Genomic DNA, 22,132 nt, shown 5'->3' with positions numbered 1-22,132 from the left:
GTTAGAACGTGATTGGGCAGGCACGCTGTTTATATTGTGGGAAAGCGGACGTGAAAACAGGTCAGGTCGGCATGGAGCTGGAGGGGGCGTGGCCTCCAGCTCGGCCCTGAATTTTGGGAGATTTTCGTGAGAAAATTTGTCCCAGAAGGTTTTTTGGAGAGGCGCTAAATTTCGGGAGTCTCCCGGACAATCCGGGAGGGTTTGAGAAAAGAGTTATAGTGATGCATGCTTGGTTATAGTTTGAATTCATATCCAACAATTGTGAAAACAACTTTTTATTGTCAATATTGGCTTTATTTTTTTTTTATGTTTTCTGTTGGTGGTGTGCCTCCGGATTTTTTCAATGCCATGGCTCAAAAAAGGTGGAAAAACACTGCACCGGAGTAGCCTTTTTAATATTGGTACAATATGAAATATCAAGTAAAATATACCATCAATTTTGAACCAAAAAATATGTATTTAGAAATCTATCACATAATCCCGCATGTTATTGTATATGACATGAAATACACCCCTGGGTATCACTTTGTGTGTGCCTGTGTGTAGCAGGAGCAGGGTCATCTATAAATAACATGATGTTCATTTGCCGAGTACAGGGCATGCGTGTGCTTGTGTTGCATGCTGTTGTGGCCGCTCAGATAAGTTTAGTTTGAGACAAGCACACACAAATACACAGACACACACACACAAACGCTGAGAGTGCCTGAAGCTCTGGTATCAGTTTCTAGGATTACACAGCAGTTGCTTGCTCGCTACTCTGACTGCGACATTGCAGTGCTTATCCTATGCAGGACGCGTTTAACTGAAAATGCGCCTAACCCTCGGAAACGACAACATGGCAGCCTTCCTGCTGAGAGAGAGAGTACGGTGTTCGAGCAAAAGGTCTTTCCTGTATGTATGGCCACGAAAGTGCTGAACTGAATGACTTTATTTGATTAGGACAATGCATATTGATTAACATAGGAGCAAAGCATCACAGTAAATATCAATCAATCAATTATTCAAAGTTTATTTGGGTGAGTTACATCATCATTTAGATTTGATCAAAGATTTCAAAGATGTCGATAAATAGCGTCATTGTCGTTATGAGAATCCTAATGCTTTGATAATTATTAGTGATGTCATAGTGTTTACATCATGAACAGTAATTTGGACTGAACACTTGCCTTGTCTTCAAAACAAAAATCAATATTGATGTTTTGAAGGACATGAGCTGGTGGCCACCAGTGGAGATCCTCGTAAAAAATATATTGGTTGTTCAGCGCCACAGTTTTACATCTTAAAAAGTAGCGTAAAGGGAATTTACAAAGTTACACAGCGATTATATCATATAAGGCAGTGGTTCTCAAATGGGGGTACTTGAAGGTATGCCTAGCGGTACGTGAGATTTTTTCTAAATATTCTAAAAATAGCAACAATTCAAAAATCCTTTTATAAATATATTTATTGAATAATACTTCAACAAAATATGAATGTAAATTCATAAACTGAACATCAAATCAAGTAGGCTAGTCCATTCATTACAATGCAAAAATGCAACAATGCAATAATCAGTGTTGACAGCTAGATTATTTGTGGACATGTTCCATAAATATTGATGTTAAAGATTTATTTTTTTGTGAAGAAATTTTTAGAAATAAGTTCATGAATCCAGATGGATCTCTATTACAATCCCCAAAGAGGGCACTTTAAGTTGATGATTACTTCTGTGTGTAGAAATCTTTATTTATAATTGAATCACTTGTTTATTTTTCAACAAGTTTTTACTTATTTTTATATCTTTTTTTCCAAATAGTTCAAGAAAGACCACTACAAATGAGCATACTTGCCAACCTTCCCGGATTTTCCGGGAGACTCCCGAAATTCAGGGCCTCTCCCGAAAACCTCCCGGGACAAATTTTCTCCCGAAAATCTCCCGAAATTCATGCGGACCTGAGTGACGTGTCGACAGCCTGTTTTCACATCCGCTTTCAATCAATCAATCAATCAATCAACCATCCCTATATATACAGGTAAAAGCCAGTAAATTAGAATATTTTGAAAAACTTGATTTATTTCAGTAATTGCATTCAAAAGGTGTAACTTGTACATTATATTTATTCATTGCACACAGACTGATGCATTCAAATGTTTATTTCATTTAATTTTGATGATTTGAAGTTACACCTTTTGAATGCAATTACTGAAATAAATAAATAAATAAATCAAGTTTTTCAAAATATTCTAATTTACTGGCTTTTACCTGTGTATATATATAGCTAGAATTCACTGAAAGTCAAGTATTTCTTATATATATATATATATATATATATATATATATATATATATATATATATGAAATACTTGACTTTGTGAATTCTAGCTGTAAATTTACTCCTCCCCTCTTAACCACGCCCCCAGACACGCCCCCCGCACCTCTCGAATTCGAAGGTCTCAAGGTTGGCAAGTATGCAAATGAGCAATATTTTGTACTGTAATACAATTTAATAAATCAGAAACTGATGACATAGTGCTGTATTTTACTTCTTTATCTCTTTTTTTCAACCAAAAATGCTTTGCTCTGATTAGGGGGTATTTAAATTTAAATTAAAAAAATGTTCACAGGGGCTACATCACTGAAAAAAGTTTGACAACCACTGATAAAAGGCTCCGATTCTATGCAAATATAAATCTGTGGAGTTCTACTTTATAGCAGTGTGGAGCAATTTGATGGGCTGCTTGGAATAATTTTTTTGTGTCACAATTAATGTTAACCCCCCGCGAACCCGAAAGGGACGAGCGGTAGAAAATGGATGGATGGATGGAAGTTATCTTATGACATTGTGACGTTCTTGAGCCATGCAGGCAATGGTCAGAAGCACTTTTGTTTTGCTTGAGGAAGAGTTATTTTTAAAGGTATTCAAACATAGTCAATTTGGAACCCCTTGTAGAAACGAGCTTCATGGCATGCTGCCAAAGCAGAAGGAGGTGACGAGACAAGACCACTAGTTCACTCATGGTGCAAACCAAAAAAAAAAAAAGACCGTAACAGGTGATTGAGCACATACCATATACAAACTCTGATAGTCTGGTACAAAACAATGCTGTACTATGCGGTAACAATCTACAAAAAGGTGTCGAAAGAAATTTTGGGAAGCCTACGTCACTCCCAGCAACATGTCAATATATTATCTAATGTATTAAATTACATTTTTATTTATAAAAGTTTAATTATTTATTGACTATTTTTAATCATTTAATTACTTTTTTATTCCATAATCCCAATGTGATTACCGTATTTTTCGGACTATAGGGCGCACCGGATTATAAAGCTCACGTCTATTTTCATACATAAGGCGCACCGGATTAAAAGGCGCATTAAAGGGGTCATATTATAATTTTTTTCTAATTTTTTTTGTGTTTTCTGGGATTAAAGGCCTCATCTTTTCTCCTCCAAACATATTGCTGGGTATTGTGGACAAACAGCTAAATTTTTGTTAGAGATGTCCGATATCGGCCTGCCGATAATATCGGCAATGCGTTAAAATGTAATATCGGAAATTATCGGTATCGTTTTTTTATTATCGGTATTGGGTATTTTTTATTTTTTATTTTTTATTAAATCAACATAAAAAAACACAAGATACACTTATAATTAGTGCACCAACCCAAAAAACTTTCCTCCCCCATTTACACTCATTCACACAAAAGGGTTGTTTCTTTCTGTTATTAATATTCTGGTTCCTACATTATATATCAATATATATCAATACAGTCTGCAAGGGATACAGTCCGTAAGCACACATGATTGTGCGTGCTGCTGGTCCACTAATAGTACTAACCTTTAACAGTTAATTTTACTCATTTTCATTAATTACTAGTTTCAATGTAACTGTTTTTATATTGTTTTACTTTCTTTTTTATTCAAGAAAATGTTTTTAATTTATTTATCTTATTTTATTTTATGAATTTTTTTAAAAGGACCTTATCTTCACCATACCTGGTTGTCCAAATTAGGCATAATAATGTGTTAACTCCACGACTGTATATATCGGTTGATATTGGTATCGGTAATTAAAGAGTTGGACAATATCGATATATCGGATATCGGCAAAAAGCCATTATCGGACATCCCTAATTTTTGTTTCATCTGACCACAGGACTTTCCTCCAGAAGGTCTTATCTTTGTCTATGTGATGTCAAATATTAAATACATAAATAATCTTCATCTCAATAAAAAAATACAAAATAAAAAAAGGGTTCAAGATATTTATCATGATTCTTGTTCTGTGTACTTTGTGAACACTTGTAGTTTGAACAGTCTCTTAAACTCAATCATATTGGTGCTTTGTTTGACTTCTTTGGTTAATCCATTCCATAATTGAATTCCACATACTGATATGCTAAAGGTTTTAAGTGTTGTACAAGCATACACGTTTTAAATTAGATTTTCCTCTAAGGTTATATTTCTCCTCTTTTGTTGAGAAGAATTGTTGTAAATTCTTGGGTAGCAGGTTATAGTTTGCTTTGTACATCATTTTAGCTGTATTCAAATGCACCAAATTGTTGCATTTCAATAATTGTGATTTGATAAATAAAGGGTTTGTATGTTTTCTATATCCAACATTATGTATTATTCTAATTTGTAACACAGTTAGTGAAAGAAGCGCACATTTGTAGTTGTTTCCCCATATTTCTACACAATAACTCACATATGGTAACACTAGTGAGCAGTAAAGAGCATGAAGTGATTTTTTGTCTAGAACATGTTTTGCTTTGTTCATTATTGACGTGTTCCTTGCTACTTTATGTTGTATATTTTTTACATGAGATTTCCAAATCATTTCATCATCTATTGTTACACCCAAAAAATGTGTTTTCTTTTACCCTTTCAATGTCTACTCCGTCTATCTCTATTTGTGTTTGACTTTCTCTTCTACTGTCACCAAATAGCATTATTTTAGTTTTACTGAGATTCTAATATGCATTTTCTACCGCTTGTCCCTTTCGGGGTCGCGGGGGGTGCTGGAGCCTATCTCACCTTCGGACGGAAAGGCGGGGTACACTCTGGACAAGACGCCACCTCATCAAAGGGCCAACACAGATAGACAGACAACATTCACGCTCACATTCACCCAATTTAGTGTTGCCAATCAACCTATCCCCAGGTGCATGTTTTTGGAGGTGGGAGGAAGCCGGAGTACCCGGAGGGAACCCACGCAGTCACGGGGAGAACATGCAAACTCCACACAGAAAGACCCCGAGCCCGGGATTGAACTCAGGACCTTCGTATTGTGAGGCACATGCACTAACCCCTGTTTCACCGTGCTGCCTAAATTGTTACATTTCCTCTGTTATTATTTGTATTAGTACATACAATAACTCACCTTTTCGGTGTCTCTGTCAATATTTAACTATTTGTTGATTACTATTTGAGATTTCCAATTCATTTGATCATCTATTATCACACCCAAAAATGTGTTTTCTTTTACCCTTTCAATATCTGCTCCGTCTATTTGTATTTGTATTTGACTTTCTCTTCTACTGTTACCAAATACCATTATTTTAGTTTTACTGAGATTCAAAGATAGTCTGTTTTTGTCAAACCACCTTTTTAATTTATTATTATTATATTGTTTAATTTGTTCATTTCTTCTGTTATTTGTAGAGATGTCCGATAATGGCTTTTTTGCCGATATCCGATATTCCGATATTGTCCAACTCTTAATGACCGATTCCGATATCAACCGATACCGATATATACAGTCGTGGAATTAACACAATAGCATGCCTAATTTTGTTGTGATGCCCCGCTGGATGCATTAAACAATGAACAAGGTTTTCCAAAATAAATCAACTCAAGTTATGGAAAAAAATGCCAACATGGCACTGCCATATTTATTATTGAAGTCACTAAGTGCATTATTTTTTTTAACATGCCTCAAAACAGCAGCTTGGAATTTGGGACATGCTCCCTGAGAGAGCATGAGGAGGTTGAGGTGGGCGGGGTTGGGGGGGGCGGGGTTGAGTTGGAGGTTAGGGGGGTAGGGAGTAGCGGGGGGTGTATATTGTAGCGTCCCGGAAGAGTTAGTGCTGCAAGGGCTTCTGGGTATTTGTTCTGTGGTGTTTATGTTGTGTTACGGTGCGGATGTTCTCCCGAAATGTGTTTGTCATTCTTGTTTGGTGTGGGTTCACAGTGTGGCGCATATTCATAACAGTGTTAAAGTTGTTTATACGGCCACCCTCAGTGTGACCTGTACGGCTGTTCACTTGTGTGTGTGAAAATCAGTAGATATTATGTGATTGGGCCGGCACGCAAAGGCAGTGCCTTTAAGGCACGCCCCCAATATTGTTGTCTGGAGAAAATCGGCAGAAATGAGAATGGTTGCCCCGGGAGAATTTCGGGAGGGGCACTGGAATTCGGGAGTCTCCGGGGAAAATCGGGAGGGTTAGCAAGTATGACTGGGAGACGCAACTGCTCTGTACTTCTCCCTACGTCCGTGTACCACTCCGTACAGCGGCGTTTTAAAAAGTCATACATTTTACTTTTTGAAACCGATACCGATAATTTCCGATATTACATTTTAAAGCATTTATCGACCAAGAATATCGGCAGTCCGATATTATCGGACATCTCTAAATATTTGTACTTGCACAGACAATAACACACCTTTTCGGCGTCTCTGTCGGTGTTTAACTATTTGTTGAACACAAAACATCGAGGCCGTTAGCGATGAAAAATCCATGATTTGTTGTATAAGCTACGGAGCCCCTAAAGGGACATGGATGTTTTGCAAGTTTTTTTTTTCCTATGTCAGTAAACCGGAAGTGAAACAGCGATGGAGGAGCGGGAGCATGCGGGAGCCTACCCATCATCTGTGCTGTGTTGTGGGACCATAATACAATTTGATGTCTTTATATGTTAGGCCAATACTAAAATAGAAATCAATAAACGTCTCCCACGGATGATGGGTAGGCTCCTCCATCGCTGTCTGTTTTACTTCCGGTTCACTGACATACGAAAAAAAAAAAAACGTTTGCGAGATCCCGCAAAAAATATTGCGCAAAAACATTTTTTTTCCTCCATGTCCTTTTAGGGGCTTCGTAAAAAGCCGCAGGGTTCAAAGTGTAGGAAAATAGTAGCGGTTTATAATCGGAAACATACTATAAACACAAACTAACAAACATCTGTCAAATGAAAGAAAATTAGCGATATCACTTTTTTTTATACTGTATTTAAAGTTTGCTGTTTTTGTTTTTTTGTGAATTACTTCTTTATACGTTAGGCCAGTACTAAAATATAAATCAATAAACGTCTCCCACAGATGATGGGTAGGCTCCTCCACCGCTTTGTCTGTTTCGCTTACGGTTCACTGACATACGAAAAAAAAACGTTTGCGAGATCCCGCTAAAACATTTTTTCCCCTCCACGTCCTTTTAGGGGCTTCGTAAAATGCCGCAGGATTCAAAGTGTAGGAAAATAGTAGCGGTTTATAGTCGGAAAAATTTTGTAAACACAAACTAACAAACATCTGTCAAAAGAAAGAAAACGAGCGATATCACTTTTTTTTATACTGTAAATAAAGTTTGCTGTTTTTGTTTTTTCGTGAATGACTTCTTTATATGTTTGGCCAATACTAAACTATAAATCAATAAACGTCTCCCACGGATGATGGGTAGGCTCCTCCATCGCTGTGTCTGTTTTGCTTCCGGTTCACTGACATACGACAAAAAAAACGTTTGCGAGATCCCGCAAAAACATTTTTTCCCCTCCATGTCCTTTTAGGGGCTTCATAAAAAGCCGCAGGGTTCAAAGTGTAGGAACATAGTAGCGGTTTATAGTGGGACAAATACTGTAAACACAAACTAACAAACATCTGCCAAAAGAAAGAAAATGAGCGATATCACTTTTTTTATACTGTATTTTAAAGTTTGCTGTTTTTGTTTTTTTGTGAATGACTTCTTTATATGTTAGGCCAGTACTAAAATATACATAAATAAACGTCTCTCACTGATAACGGGTAGGCTCCTCCATCACGTTGTCTGTTTCACTTACAGTTCACTGACATACGAAAAAAAAAACATTTGCGAGATCCCGCAAAAACATTTTTTTCCCTCCATGTTCTTTTAGGGGCTTCGAAAAAAAGCCGCAGGGTTCAAAGTGTAGGAAAATAGTAGCGGTTTATAGTGGGAAAAATACTGTAAACACAAACAAACACCTGTCAAAAGAAAGAAAATTAGTGATATCACTTTTTTTTATACTGTATATAAAGTTTGCTGGTTTTTTTTTGGTTTTTTTGTGAATGACTTCCTTTCCCTATGGCCACAGAGGGAGGGTCACACACACACACACACACACACACACACACACACGAGAGACAGGAAGTGGTATCTCAACAGCTTCACGTCAATCTGTTTTCCCACCGCTGGTATTTTTCACTTCAGTCAAACACTAAAATCCCAGAACCTCACATCAATATCTTTACAAAACAGCTGTGCCGGGGGGTGGTGGGGGGCCAACAGCCACTTCCCATTCCCAGCTCACTCCCCCTCCGACTATTTGTGCAAATGGTACGGTCCATTTAAAAAAGGTGCCTGTCATCTCTCAATGCTGTGTCCTTTCAACAGTCAGCTGCAGTGAGCACATTTTACTGAGGGGCAGTGCAGGCTTCACACACACACACACACACACACACACACACTGTGGTGTACCTTCAGAACACACATGCATGCACACACACACACATGCATGCACACACACACACACACACACACACTCTCTCCCTCTGGCAGATTCACATTCCCCCTAAGCCGGATGACTCAAAAGGACAAACTGCTTTGAGGAATTAACTTGGCTAAAAAAAAAAAAAAATACCAAAAGACGGATTTATTCATGGACATCCTCCTTCTTCTGGAAATGCACAACTTGTCAGCATGACACCTTCTCCGGATACCCCTCTGTGCAGGCAAAAATCCTAAAAATGATGGATGACAACAAGCAGCTGGCTCAGCGCATAGACGGGGCCATTCAGTCGGCCAGCCAGGAGGTGACCAACCTGCGCTCGGAGCTGAGCGCCACCAGCCGCAGACTGACCGAGCTGGGGGCTGGCGACCCTTCCGGCGGCGTGCTAGAGAGCCTGCAGCACAACCACAACGGTAAGACCACACAGCTCCATGCCGGCTGTGCACAATCGGACGTAACTTGGAGGAAAAAAAAGCCCGGTTAGTGAGCGGAATTGAACAAAAGCCCCCACCTCTCCCTCTCTATGTTGAATAGTTAACCTTGTGAACCTTAAGGAGGAGGAGTGGGGGGGGGGGGGGGGGTCGCATTGCACTTTGGTTGGTGTGGGTAAAGTTACAACCTCTTTTTGTCTCCTGGCACTGGTGCCTGCAAGTCCACTCATTTCTCCCCAAACTGGCCAGTGGATCCCCTAAAGCAGTGTTTTTCAACCACACCGCAGTGAGATACCGTCTGGTGTGCCGTGGGAGATGATCTAATTTCACATATTTGGGTTAAAAATATTTTTTTGCAAAACAGTAATTATAGTCTGCAAATTATGTGTTGTTGTCGAGTGTCGGTGCGGTTTTGAGCTCGGCAGAGTAACCGTGTAATACTCTTCTATACCAGTAGGTAGCAGCAGGTAGCTAATTGCTTTGTAGATGTCGGAAACAGCGGCAGGCAGCGTGCAGGTAAAAAGGTGTCTAATGCTTAAACCATACTTGCCAACCTTGAGACCTCCGATTTCGGGAGGTGGGGGGCGTGGTCGGGGGGTGCAGGGGCGTGGTTGGGCGCGGGGCTAATAGGGGAGGAGTATATTTACAGCTAGAATTCACCAAGTCAAGTATTTCATATATATATATATATATATATATATATATATATATATATATACTGTATATATATATATATATATATATATATATAAAATAAATACTTGACTTTCAGTGAATTCTAGCTATATATATATTTATTTTATTATATATATATATATATATATATATATATATATATATATATATATATATATCCATTCATCCATTTTCTACCGTTTCCCTTTGGGGTCGCGGGGGGCGCTGGAGCCTATCTCAGCTACAATCGAGCGGAAGGCGGGGTACACCCTGGACAAGTCGGCAACTCATCGCAGGACCAACACAGATAGACAGACAACATTCACACTCACATTCACACACTAGTATATAAATGATAAATGATATATATATATATATATATATATATATATATATATATATATATATATATATATATATATATATATATATATATATATATATATATATATATATATATATATATATATATATATAATGGGACGGCGTGGCGCAGTGGAAGAATGGCCGTGCGCGACCCGAGGGTCCCTGGTTCAATCCCCACCTAGTACCAACTCCGTTGTGTCCTGAGCAAGACACTTCACCCTTGCTCCTGATGGGTGCTGGTTAGCGCCTTGCATGGCAGCTCCCTCCATCAGTGTGTGAATGTGTGTGTGAATGGGTAAATGTGGAAGTAGTGTCAAAGCGCTTTGAGTACCTTGAAGGTAGAAAAGCGCTATACAAGTACAACCCATTTATTATCATTTATATATAAAAGAAATACTTGAATTTCAGTGTTAATTTATTTACACATATACACACACATAACACTCATCTACTCATTGTTGAGTTAAGGGTTGAATTGTCCATCCTTGTTCTATTCTCTGTCACTATTTTTCTAACCATGCTGAACAACCTTTCGCAGGTACCCAGAAAGGTTTGGAGTACCACCAAAAAAACTGAATCTCTGAAGACAGTATAAAAATCTGTGTTAAAGGTGTACAAATACTGTTTGTATAATAAGCATGTTATATTTTTACAAATGAGGGTTAAGAGTTCAGTACTAAAAAAAAAAAGAAAAAGAATGTGGCTTAAGTACAGTTTTTTAATTGAGCTGCTGCATTTTTTGGTTGGGTTGTTTATTTATTTTGAGTAACTTCTATACATTTCTAAAAGGGGAGGAATGTAATAGAGTGATCTATGTTTGTCTGTTGCCATCTCCTGGTGAATGTTGGCTATAGCGTTCTGGGGTTACTTTTTGGTTGGCCAACGATTTACGTGGTGTTGCGCACCTGACGTCACTCAGGTCCGCATGTAGCTGGAGGGGGCGTGGCTTCCAGCTCCGCCTGAATTTCGGGAGAACATTTTTCCCGGGAGGTTTTCGGGAGAGGCGCTGAATTTCGGGAGTCTTCCGGAAAATCCGGGAGGGTTGGCAAGTATGGCTTAAACCGAAAAAATAAACAAAAGGTGAGTGCCCCTAAGAAAAGGCACTGAAGCTTAGGGATGGCTATACAGAACGAAATTACCGTATTTTCCGCACTATAAGGCGCACCGGATTATAAGACGCACCTTCAATGAATGGCATATTTCAAAACTTTGTTCATATATAAGGCGCACCGGATTATAAGGCACACCTATGCATCCATTAGATGGAGCTGCGCTAAAGGGAATGTCAACAAAACAGTCAGATAGGTCAGTCAAACTTTATTAATAGATTACAAACCAGCGTTCTGACAACTCTATTCACTCCCAAAATGAATAAACAGCTGTTTTATTATTTTCCCCGAGGTAAAGTCAGTGACGTGGTGTTTTGTTTATCTTTTAAAGGGGAACATTATCACAATTTCAGAAGGGTTAAAACCATTAAAAATCAGTTCCCAGTGGCTTATTTTATTTTTCGAAGTTTTTTTCAAAATCTTCCCATCACGCAATATCCTTAAAAAAAAGCTTCAAAGTGCCTGATTTTAACCATCGTTATATACACCCGTCCATTTTCCTGTGACGTCACACAGTGAAGCCAATACAAACAAACATGGCGCATAGAACAGCAAGCTATAGCGACATTAGCTCGTATTCAGAATCGGATTTCAGCGGATTAAGCGATTCAACAGATTGCGCATGTATTAAAACGGAGGGTTGTAGTGTGGAGGCAGGAAGCGAAAACGAAATTGAAGAAGAAACTGAAGCTATTGAGCATATCGGTTTGAACCGTATGCAAGCGAAACCGACGAAAACGACACGACAGCCAGCGACACGGGAGAAAGCGAGGACGAATTCGGCGATCGCCTTCTAACCAACGATTGGTATGTGTTTGTTTGGCATTAAAGGAAACTAACAACTATGAACTAGGTTTACAGCATTTGAAATACATTTGGCAACAACATGCACTTTGAGAGTGCAGACAGCCCAATTTTCATCAATTAATATATTCTGTAGACATACCCTCATCCGCTATCTTTTCCTGAAAGCTGATCTGTCCAGTTTTGGAGTTGATGTCAGCAGGCCAGGGAAGCTAAGGTCGATATTCTTCTCTTGATCATCTTCGGTGGCATAAGGGACGGTGTGAGCCAAGACATCCAGGGGGTTTAGCTCGCTCGTCTGCGGGAACAAACTGCTGCCATTGCTTGCCGTGCTACCGAGGTCTTTTGTCCCTGAATTGCTCACACACTCCGGCAAATTCAATGGGGGTCTGGCGGCAGATTTCTTTGACTTTATCGTTGGAAATGCATCTGCTTTGAGTGTCGCAGGATATCCACACATTCTTGCCATCTCTGTCGTAGCATAGCTTTCGTCGGTAAAGTGTGCGGAACAAACGTCCAATTTCTTGCCACTTTCGCATCTTTGGGCCACTGGTGCAACTTGAATCCGTCCCTGTTCGTGTTGTTACACCCTCCGACAACACACCGACGAGGCATGATGTCTCCAAGGTACGGAAAACAGTCGAAAAAACGGAAAATAACAGAGCTGATTTGACTCGGTGTTTGAGAAAATGGCGGATTGCTTCCCGATGTGACGTCACGTTGTGACGTCATCGCTCCGAGAGCGAATAATAGAAAGGCGTTTAATTCGCCAAAATTCACCCATTTAGAGTTCGGAAATCTGTTAAAAAAATATATGGTCTTTTTTCTGCAACATCAAGGTATATATTGACGCTTACATAGGTCTGGTGATAATGTTCCCCTTTAACAACAGCAAGGTATAACATAACTTGAACTTTTCCCTGATTCAATAAACACGTAAAAAACAGTCTGATACTGTAACGGTAAATCAAACGTTAGTGCAATCACAATATAGTAACACTCGAAATAGTGCAATATATCAATAACTCAACGTTGCTCAAGCGTTAATGTCACACAACACAACACACAAAATAAACATGTAAAGCTCACTTTATGAAGTTATTCCTCATTCACGAATCCCTCGAATTCTTCTTCTTCAGTGTCCGAATTAAAAACAGTTGGGCGGATACGGCATCTAACATGCCCGACTCCGTCTCGTCGAAGTCGTCATTAATGGAGTCAGTGTCGCTGCTGCTCTATTCCTGTGTTCTACTGCGTGACTGATCGTCTTAAGTTTAAACTCTGCGTCGTAAGCGTGTGTGGGGTCTTTACATAAACAAACAAATGGAAATCAAAACGGCACACCTTGCGCAGTTATATATCCCAGCATGCACCGCGCGCTTCTTCTTCTTCTACGGGGGCGGCTGCTTACCGTAGAAGAACAACTTCTTCTTCTACGGGGGAAAATGAAGTTGGCGGCTGCTTACCGTAGTTGCGAGACCTAAACTTTATGAAAATGAAGTTTAGGTTTGTTGTGGCTCAATATTGGGCCACATATAAGGCGCACGAGATTATAAGGCGCACTGTCAGCTTTTGACAAAATTGGAGGTTTTTAGGTGCGTCTTATAGTGCGGAAAATACGGTAAAACTGAACTGGCTGCAAAGTAAACAAAAACAGAATGCTGGACGACAGCAAAGACTTACTGTGGCGCAAAGACGGCGTCCACAATGTACATCCGAACATGACATGACAATCAACAATGTCCCCACAAAGAAGGATTAAAAACAACTGAAATATTCTTGATTGCTAAAACAAAGTAGATGCGGGAAATATCGCTCAAAGGAAGACACCAAACTGCTACAGGATTATACCAAAAAAAGAGAAAAAGCCACCAAAATAGGAGCGCAAGACAAGAGCTAAAACACTACACACAGGAAAACAGCAAAACAAATCCAAATAAGTCAGGGTGGGATGTGACAGGTGGTGACAGTACACCTACTTTGGGACAAGAGCTATAGCGATGCATGCTTGGTTATGGTTTAAAGTCATATCCAACAATTGCGACAACAACTTTTTACTGTCAACTGAGTTTCGTTTTTTAATGATTTCTGCGCAAAAAATGATTTCAACACAAAAAATGTGCCTTTCCTCAAAAAAGGTTGAAAAACACTGCCCTAAAGAAGAAGTGGGGGGGGGGAGTAGGGGTTGGGTTGCCGTGGGTTACTGTTACTGAGAGTTCTTGAATAGCTGCCCAGTCTGTAGAATGCTGTCCCTTTCCTACCTTCATGTACCCAGTTGGACGGAGATAGCTGACAGATGTGAGTATTTACACATGGTTGGTGACATAAGCATGCATGGGTTACCAAAGCCTTTCAAATCCTGGCACACACACACACACACACATTCTTGATTTCTTACCTTCTTGAGACCTCCGAAAAATGCCTACCTCTAGTATTATAATAAAAAGTCGTAATTTTACTCAACGCAGGTCAAAATTTTACAAGACAAAATGAACATTTGTGCAATTTTATGATAAAAATTGGAACTTCACTCAATTACAGTCGCAATTTTACAAGAAAAAGCTTAACATTTTGGCAATTTTATGCAGGGAGTCATAATTTTACTTGACAAAAGTCACAATTTTGTAAGAAAACTTTAAAATGTTGGCAATATCATAAAAATCTTAATTTTACTTGGCAAAATTATGACAAAAGTCTTCATTTTACTCAAAAATTTCGCTATTTTGCAAGAACAACACAAAAATTGGCGATATAGTGACACAAGTCAGAATTTCACACGACAAATGTCACCATTTTGCATTAAAAAAAGTAATAATTTTACATAAAGTAATAATTTACGAGAAAATATTGCAATATTACAAAAACAGAAAGAATATGAGAAATTGTTCCCAATTTCATAAGAAAATAGTCGAGGCATTGTGAGAAAAAGACTGCTTTTAGTAATTTATTATTATTTTTTGGTTTGAAATTGGTTTCAATCTTCATTATCTACTTCAAGTTAATACAGTATGTCTCCATATAAAATTTTTTTTTTTTGTATTTTGGCCAAAGGGGGCACATTTCAATTTATTACACACACTTGTTATTACATATGTTGGCCAGAGGGGGAGCACTTCAAATGTTTACACACACTTGTTATTTCATATGTTGACCAGAGGGAGATCACTTTTTTAAAACCGACACACAGTCAATTTGAAAAGTCCCTCCTTATGGAACTACCCTAATTTGAAAAGTCCCTCCTTATGGAACTACCCTTAATTTTGATAGATTTCACCACCAGGGAGTGCAAATGAGACATTCTTTATTAGATGCAATGGTTTTTCCGTATTGGGACCATGATATCGGTCCTAACTTGTTCACCGGTCCTCATATGGAAGGTACGTATCCTTGTTGATGTCTCAAGAAGGATAGAAATACAAGAACACACACACACACACACACACACACACACAAACTTGCTGTTTCCATAGCAGTCAGCTGCTGCAGCAGGCTGTCTGTCTGCAGAAAAGCTCAGAGATCAGGCGACACTGGTCAAGGTCCGCCCTGCTTCCTCCTCTCCTCACCTCCGCCTGCCCGTGCCTTCATAGGCGTGACACAGCTGGAACATTTAGATGTTGTTGGCCCACGGCTTTGTGTTGTTATCTGTTCTTTCCCGTGTCCCCTCTGACTCTCACACTCGTGCTGTTGTTACCATAGCAGTGCTTGCGGGCCAGAGCGAGTGACGACAGGCGTTCCTCCGAGAGCGCTGATGTCATCGTCCTTCGTAACCGCTCGGCTGCTTTAGTCGAAATGATGCCCGCCAGGTTTATGTTCAGTGGTGGAGTCATGTGAAGAAGTCATTAGGCTCTCATCAACACCCGACTTCTCATTGCGACAAAAATAGTCATGTAGGTGATATGGCCTCGAAATGACCGTTATGACAGTTTGGAGAGAAAAAAAAATGCAGTGTGTAAACTGGAGTATTTATTTCTGCAAATTTAAAAAAAAACGTTGCAGCTAGTTTTTGTTGAAATGTTGTCTTTCCTCCTCTTGGCAGTTACAATTCTTTTTTTGTGTATTTAGTGCCGGGGGTCAGCAACCCGTGGCTCTCGAGCCACGCTCATTAGCGCCGCCCTAGTGGCTCCTATTAGCAGACATATTATCTGCCGTTTTGTTTCGCAATGTTATGCAAAATCAACTTTTCTTACCTCCTGGTACTTTCTGATGTGTATTTGGGATCCGCATAAGTCCTGAAAATGTGCGTGCTCCTGCCATTGTAGTCCGCCATAGTCAATAAGCTTCTTGTTATGGGACATTCATCCTCCGCTGTTGCCATTTCCAATATAAAGTAGTGTAAAGTTCTTACTTATATCTGTCAGTAAACTTGCCATGAAAGCACTAAAATATACCGGTGTAGTGAATTTTCATTATTCACCCAAGGAACTTTAGTTGTTAGAGTTCCGGTCGGACGGTTTTTCACGGGACACATTTGTTGTTGCACTGGTGAGCCACGGATGAGGAGATGCTGCTCCCTCTGAATGTCATTAAAACAGTTAGCTCCATCTTTGGACACTTCTTCCACTCCCGTCCTTGCACGCTACAACAAAGATGACGGGGAGAAGACGCCGTCGAAGGTGAGCCACGTAAATAAGACCGCCTACAAAACGGCGCATCCTGAAGCGACTGTCAGAAAGCGGCTTGAAGATGATCTGTAAAACATAATCTGTGCACCATTTTGACCAAAGAATCACCATTACATGTTATGTAGACCACAAGGAAGTGTTTTCCATTTAGAAAAAAATCATAATATGACTCCTTTAGAGCGACTTTTAATCCGGCAACTTTTGTATGAAAATAGACTTGAAAAGACCCGCGTATCGGCCGTGCGCCTCATAATCCAGTGCGTCCTATAGTCCGGAAAATACGGTAATCACAATGGGATTATGGAATAAAAAAGTAATTAAATGATTAAAAATGTATAAAAATGGAAAAAGAAGGGGAAAACAAGTATGTGTTCAGTATGGTTTCTGTAGGAGGACAAACATGACATGATCTATCCAAATTTTAAAGTCCATTGTTTATTATGTTTCTGTTTATGCTTCACTGGTGAGAGAGTATTTGGCAAGCGCAGTTTCGCCCTACTAATTGTGGCTGTTCCTGAAGTCACCAGAGTTGTGCGGACTGTGATGCAACAGTTTGTTTACATGTATAACTTTCTCCGACGCTGCCACAGAAAGATGTGTTTTATGCCGCTACTTTGTCTCATTTATGCTACCGAACAATTTATTTATTATTGACTTGTTTAAGCGCTAATCCGGCATATCTGGTCACTGCATAGCTACAAGGTTATCGATGCTAACATGGTATTTAGGCTAGCTGTATGTACACATTGTATCATTATGTCTCATTTGTAGGTATATTTGAGCAAATTTAAATGCCTTTACCTATGTCCTCTGTGTGTTTAATTTCTATGTGCTTGTCTCATGGCACATTATCTGTATGTAATATAGGCTGCATTTCCGATATGTGTTTGCGTGCCATCTTGTTCCAGACCACAGCAAACGTTGTAATAAATCCATTAGAGGAAGACAGCCTGTCGTTTCCTTTAACTTGGACACACACATCTATACCTTTGGCCATTCTAAGCCAGTAAGTTCCAGGAGTTATCTCACCTTCTGAGAAGCCTCCGTTTCACTAATGTTTTCCAATGTTGTAAAAATGTGTAGCATAAATATTGAATTTCAATATTTTTGTCAAAAAAGATTTGTGTCAGCCTACGACACATAGTCATTTTTATAGTAGGCTAATAAAGCTAATATAGACATTTAAATCATGTGTTGCCATCATAATAAGACTTATGTAAGGCATTTAATTTTGTTGCGGCTCCAGACAGATTTTTTTTTTTGTATTTTTGGTCCAATATGGCTCTTTCAACATTTTGGGTTGCCGACTCCAATCTTAGTTAGAGATGCACAATTATGGCCAAAATAATAATCCCGATTCTTTTTTTTATTAATCATGAATTCACAATCATGACATATAGGTTACTACTGTGCCACAACAGTGTGCGAAGTATCTGAGTATGCAAGGGGCCCATATCTTACCACTGAAAAGCAGATACGAGCAAAAAATCAAAATGCATTGGAATCCATCCCTATACGTTATCAAAATGATTATCTGTTGGTTTCGTTCCCAGACAGTTTAAACTTTCCAGACGTCATTCTACACGACAACGCAGATAAAACTTGGGACAGCATGGATGCCTACAACTTCTTTGTGTGTGGCTGGGTCAAGGAAATTGATATCAAGACTCTCCCGGATAAATCATGTGTCGTTTTTGCTAGGTTAAGGTTGCATTTCATGATTCAACTTCGGGTCTCCGGCAATGTTTGTTGCCTTGTGGTTGCACTCGCCTTTACGAGTAACGTGTTTTTCCTTGTCTTTATCAAAATACAAAACCCAAAACCGTAAATAAAAACAGAATACAATGATTTGCAAATCCTTTTCAACTTATATTCAAAGACAAGATATTTAATGTTCGAACTGAGAAACGTGTTTTTTTTTTTTGTGCAAATAATCATTCACTTAGAATTTAATGGCAGCAACAAATTGCAAACAAGTTGGCACAGGGGCATTTTTACCACTGTGTTACATGGCCTTTCCTTTTAACAACACTCAGCAAACGTTTGGAAACTGAGGAGACTAATTTTTGAAGCTTTTCAGGTGGAATTTTTTCCCATTCTTGCTTGATGTACAGCTTAAGTTGTTCAACAGTCCGTGGGTCTCCGTTGTGGTATTTTAGGCTTCATAATGTGCCACACATTTTCAATGGGAGTCAGGTCTGGATTACAAGCAGGCCAGTCTAGTACCCGCACTCTTTTACTATGAAGCCACGCTGTTGTAACACGTGGCTTGACATTGTCTTGCTGAAATAAGCAGGGGTGTGGTGGGGGCGTGGTTAAGAGGGGAGGAGTATATTTACAGCTAGAATTCACCAAGTCAAGTATTTCATATATATATATATATATATATATATATATATATATATATATATATATAATAAATACTTGACTTTCTTACAATGAGTAGATGAGTGTTATGTGTGTATATATGTGTAAATAAATGAGCAATGAAATTAAAGTATTTCTTTTATTTATATATATGTTTCAGATGTCTATGAAAACAAACCCAGGGGTGCACAAAAACAGGAACTGAGGGAGTCCAAAAACAAAACAGAACATGATCCGGGCAGCGGTTAATAACACAAACGAGGCAACCGGCTGCGGCAGCCCAGGAAAAGTTTGTTAATGCCTGCCGACGAGGCGTGTGTTTTAATTGTTTATAACTCCGACGACCCTCCTCATTTAACTGTGGCATCCAAAATCGTGATCATGATTAGGATTTGATTATTTGTGCAGCCCATGAATTACCATTGAGTACATTGAGTATCCATTTAAGTTTTCATGTTAAAATGACATATGTTTTAGTGTGTGTGAAAGCTCTGTTGAGAGACTTTAAACATTTTAAATAGAGATGTCCGATAAATGCTTTAAAATGTAATATCGGAAATTATCGGTACCAGTATCGTTTTTTATTATTTTTTTATTTTTTTATTTTTTATTAAATCAACATAAAAAACACAAGATACACTTACAATTAGTGCACCAACCTTAAAAACCTCCCTCCCCCCTTTACACTCATTCACACAAAAGGGTTGTTTCTTTCTGTTATTAATATTCTGGTTCCTACATTATATATCAATATATATCAATACAGTCTGCAAGGGATACAGTCCGTAAGCACACATGATTGTGCGTGCTGCTGGTCCACTAATAGTACTAACCTTTAACAGTTAATTTTACTCATTTTCATTAATTACTAGTTTCTTTGTAACTGTTTTTATATTGTTTTACTTTCTTTTTTTATTCAAGAAAATGTTTTTAATTTATTCATCTTATTTTATTTTATTATTTTTTTTAAAAAGGACCTTATCTTCACCATACCTGGTTGTCCAAATTAGGCATAATAATGTGTTAATTCCACGACTGTATATATCAGTATCGGTTGATATCGGTATCGGTAATTAAAGAGTTGGACAATATCGGAATATCGGATATCGGCAAGAAGCCATTATCGGACATCCCTAATTTTAAATGCATATAATGTTCAGAAAAGTCAATATTTTGCAGAAATTCACTGTTGAAACGGAATAATCGAGGACAAACTGTAGACCTAATATCGTGCCTTGTTGGCAATCACACCTTTTTGCAGTTTACAACAGACAAGAGGTTCTCTAACTAGAGCTCCAATGTGTTATCTGTAATCTGTGTTATTATCACAGTGTAATTCTAACAGCCGCTCTCATGAGATATTGCAATTTCTTTTGCCCCAATGCAATTAAGAGTTATTGGCTCAGGTAGCTGGCGCAGTGGTCCCCATACGTTAAAAAAAATGGTGGTTTCCCCACGGGTTGTGCAAAATGCTTTAGAAGACTTGCTAGAATAAATGTACTATATTCACCCTTAAAGTTGTATGAGTATTTAGTGAATGTTCAGTGACTTATGGCCACTGTCTACCTGTAAAGATGTCTTGCTTAGTGTTTTTCAGTCTTGCTCAAAAAACGAAGCGCTTTTACAGGTCCCTCATGGAGCATCACTTACACACGTCCCTGTGAGGCACTTGATTATGGCTGTTGTTTCCACTTTTATGTGGCATCCATATCCTTTCCACTCTCGTGTCAAGACAGTTTCTTTTTTTTGCCCCCATGCCTACCTCTCGCTATCTCTTTTCTTTCCACTATCTGTCCTTTTACCACCCTGAGGTGCAGGCTAGAAGCGGCTGTGGCCTGGTGGATTAGGTAATTTATCATCAGGGGCTTGGTTGGGAGGGGAGGTGCACACTAAGGGTCACTGGTTCATTGCACACAGCCGTCACAGCGAGGGTCCTGAGGGAAGCACAGTTGCCTGGCACCGCGACAACGGAAGCGGCCGGAACATCGCTCGGAGGAAAGCCTACTCCAATGATGTTTTAGCCTATAGGGTTGCTTTTGTTCTGCAAAGTGCAAAAAAGATATAAAAAAACACTAATTTTCTGTATTCTTGCGGATGAGGGTACATTAAGATCGTCCTCTCTTGAAGTAGTGAAGCACAAATGTGCAGCAAACTGTTTTTCAGAGCCTATATTTGCTTAATTACTCCTACGCGTGAGGAATTTCGACAATGATGATATCACCAAGGGTAGGGTTGGGTTTTGATTACATATTATCCAATAACAGTGCCAAAGCTGCACTTTTGAAACAATTCTGGTTTTCAAATAGACCGTTATTTAATTTTTTTTTATTCCTTTAAAGCAGTGGTCCCCCAACTATGGCCCGCGGGCCGGATCCGGCCCCCCAGCATCCAAAATCCAGCCCACGGGAAGGCCCAAGTTAAAAAATGAAGTGTTTTAATTTTTAATTTTTTTATTTAATTTTTTTATTTTTTTTTTATATATAATATATATATATATATGTATATATATATATATATATATATATATATATATATATATATATATATATATATATATATGTGTATATATATATGTATATGTATATATACATATATATATATATATACATAAAAATAAAAAAATAAAATATATATATATATATAAATATTTAAATATTTAAATATATATATATATATATATATATATATATATTTATATATATACAGCCCGGCCCCCGGACACATTTTTTTAACTCAATGCGGCCCCTGAGTCAAAAAGTTTGGGGACCCCTACTTTAAAGGAAATTGTACACATTTTGTCAAAGAACAATGTCATGTTTTGTAATGGATTTTTGTGACATGCAAGTTTAACAGCATAGTCATGTAATTATTGCAGCAATACAGAACACAGAAAAAAATTGCCAAAACAAATGTAAAAGTACTTTAAAGTGCACATATTCCGCACAATTTGAGTACAAATTGATAGATGATACACGATTGTGGTGGCGTTAGACTGCCGTTACAATAATCTTTGTATTAATTAAGCAAATTGATGTT

The 22,132-nt window shown here is 38.6% G+C and overlaps 1 protein-coding gene across 4 annotated transcripts in view; it reads left to right on the top strand.

Annotated features, from left to right (window-relative positions):
* kazna (kazrin, periplakin interacting protein a) overlaps nt 1-22,132 on the top strand; it is a 475,688-nt gene that overhangs the window by 179,733 nt on the left and 273,823 nt on the right. For all 4 annotated transcript variants that reach the window (XM_061976151.1, XM_061976143.1, XM_061976166.2 and 1 more), the window contains exon 3: nt 8,946-9,135. In XM_061976151.1, the coding sequence (XP_061832135.1) occupies nt 8,946-9,135 (190 nt within the window). The remainder of the gene's footprint in view (nt 1-8,945; nt 9,136-22,132) is intronic.

The sequence above is a fragment of the Nerophis lumbriciformis genome, linkage group LG01 (assembly GCF_033978685.3).
Source record: "Nerophis lumbriciformis linkage group LG01, RoL_Nlum_v2.1, whole genome shotgun sequence".
NCBI lineage: Eukaryota > Metazoa > Chordata > Actinopteri > Syngnathiformes > Syngnathidae > Nerophis > Nerophis lumbriciformis.
Note: the sequence above shows the minus strand (reverse complement) of the source record. Positions and strands in the feature narration are given on the sequence as shown.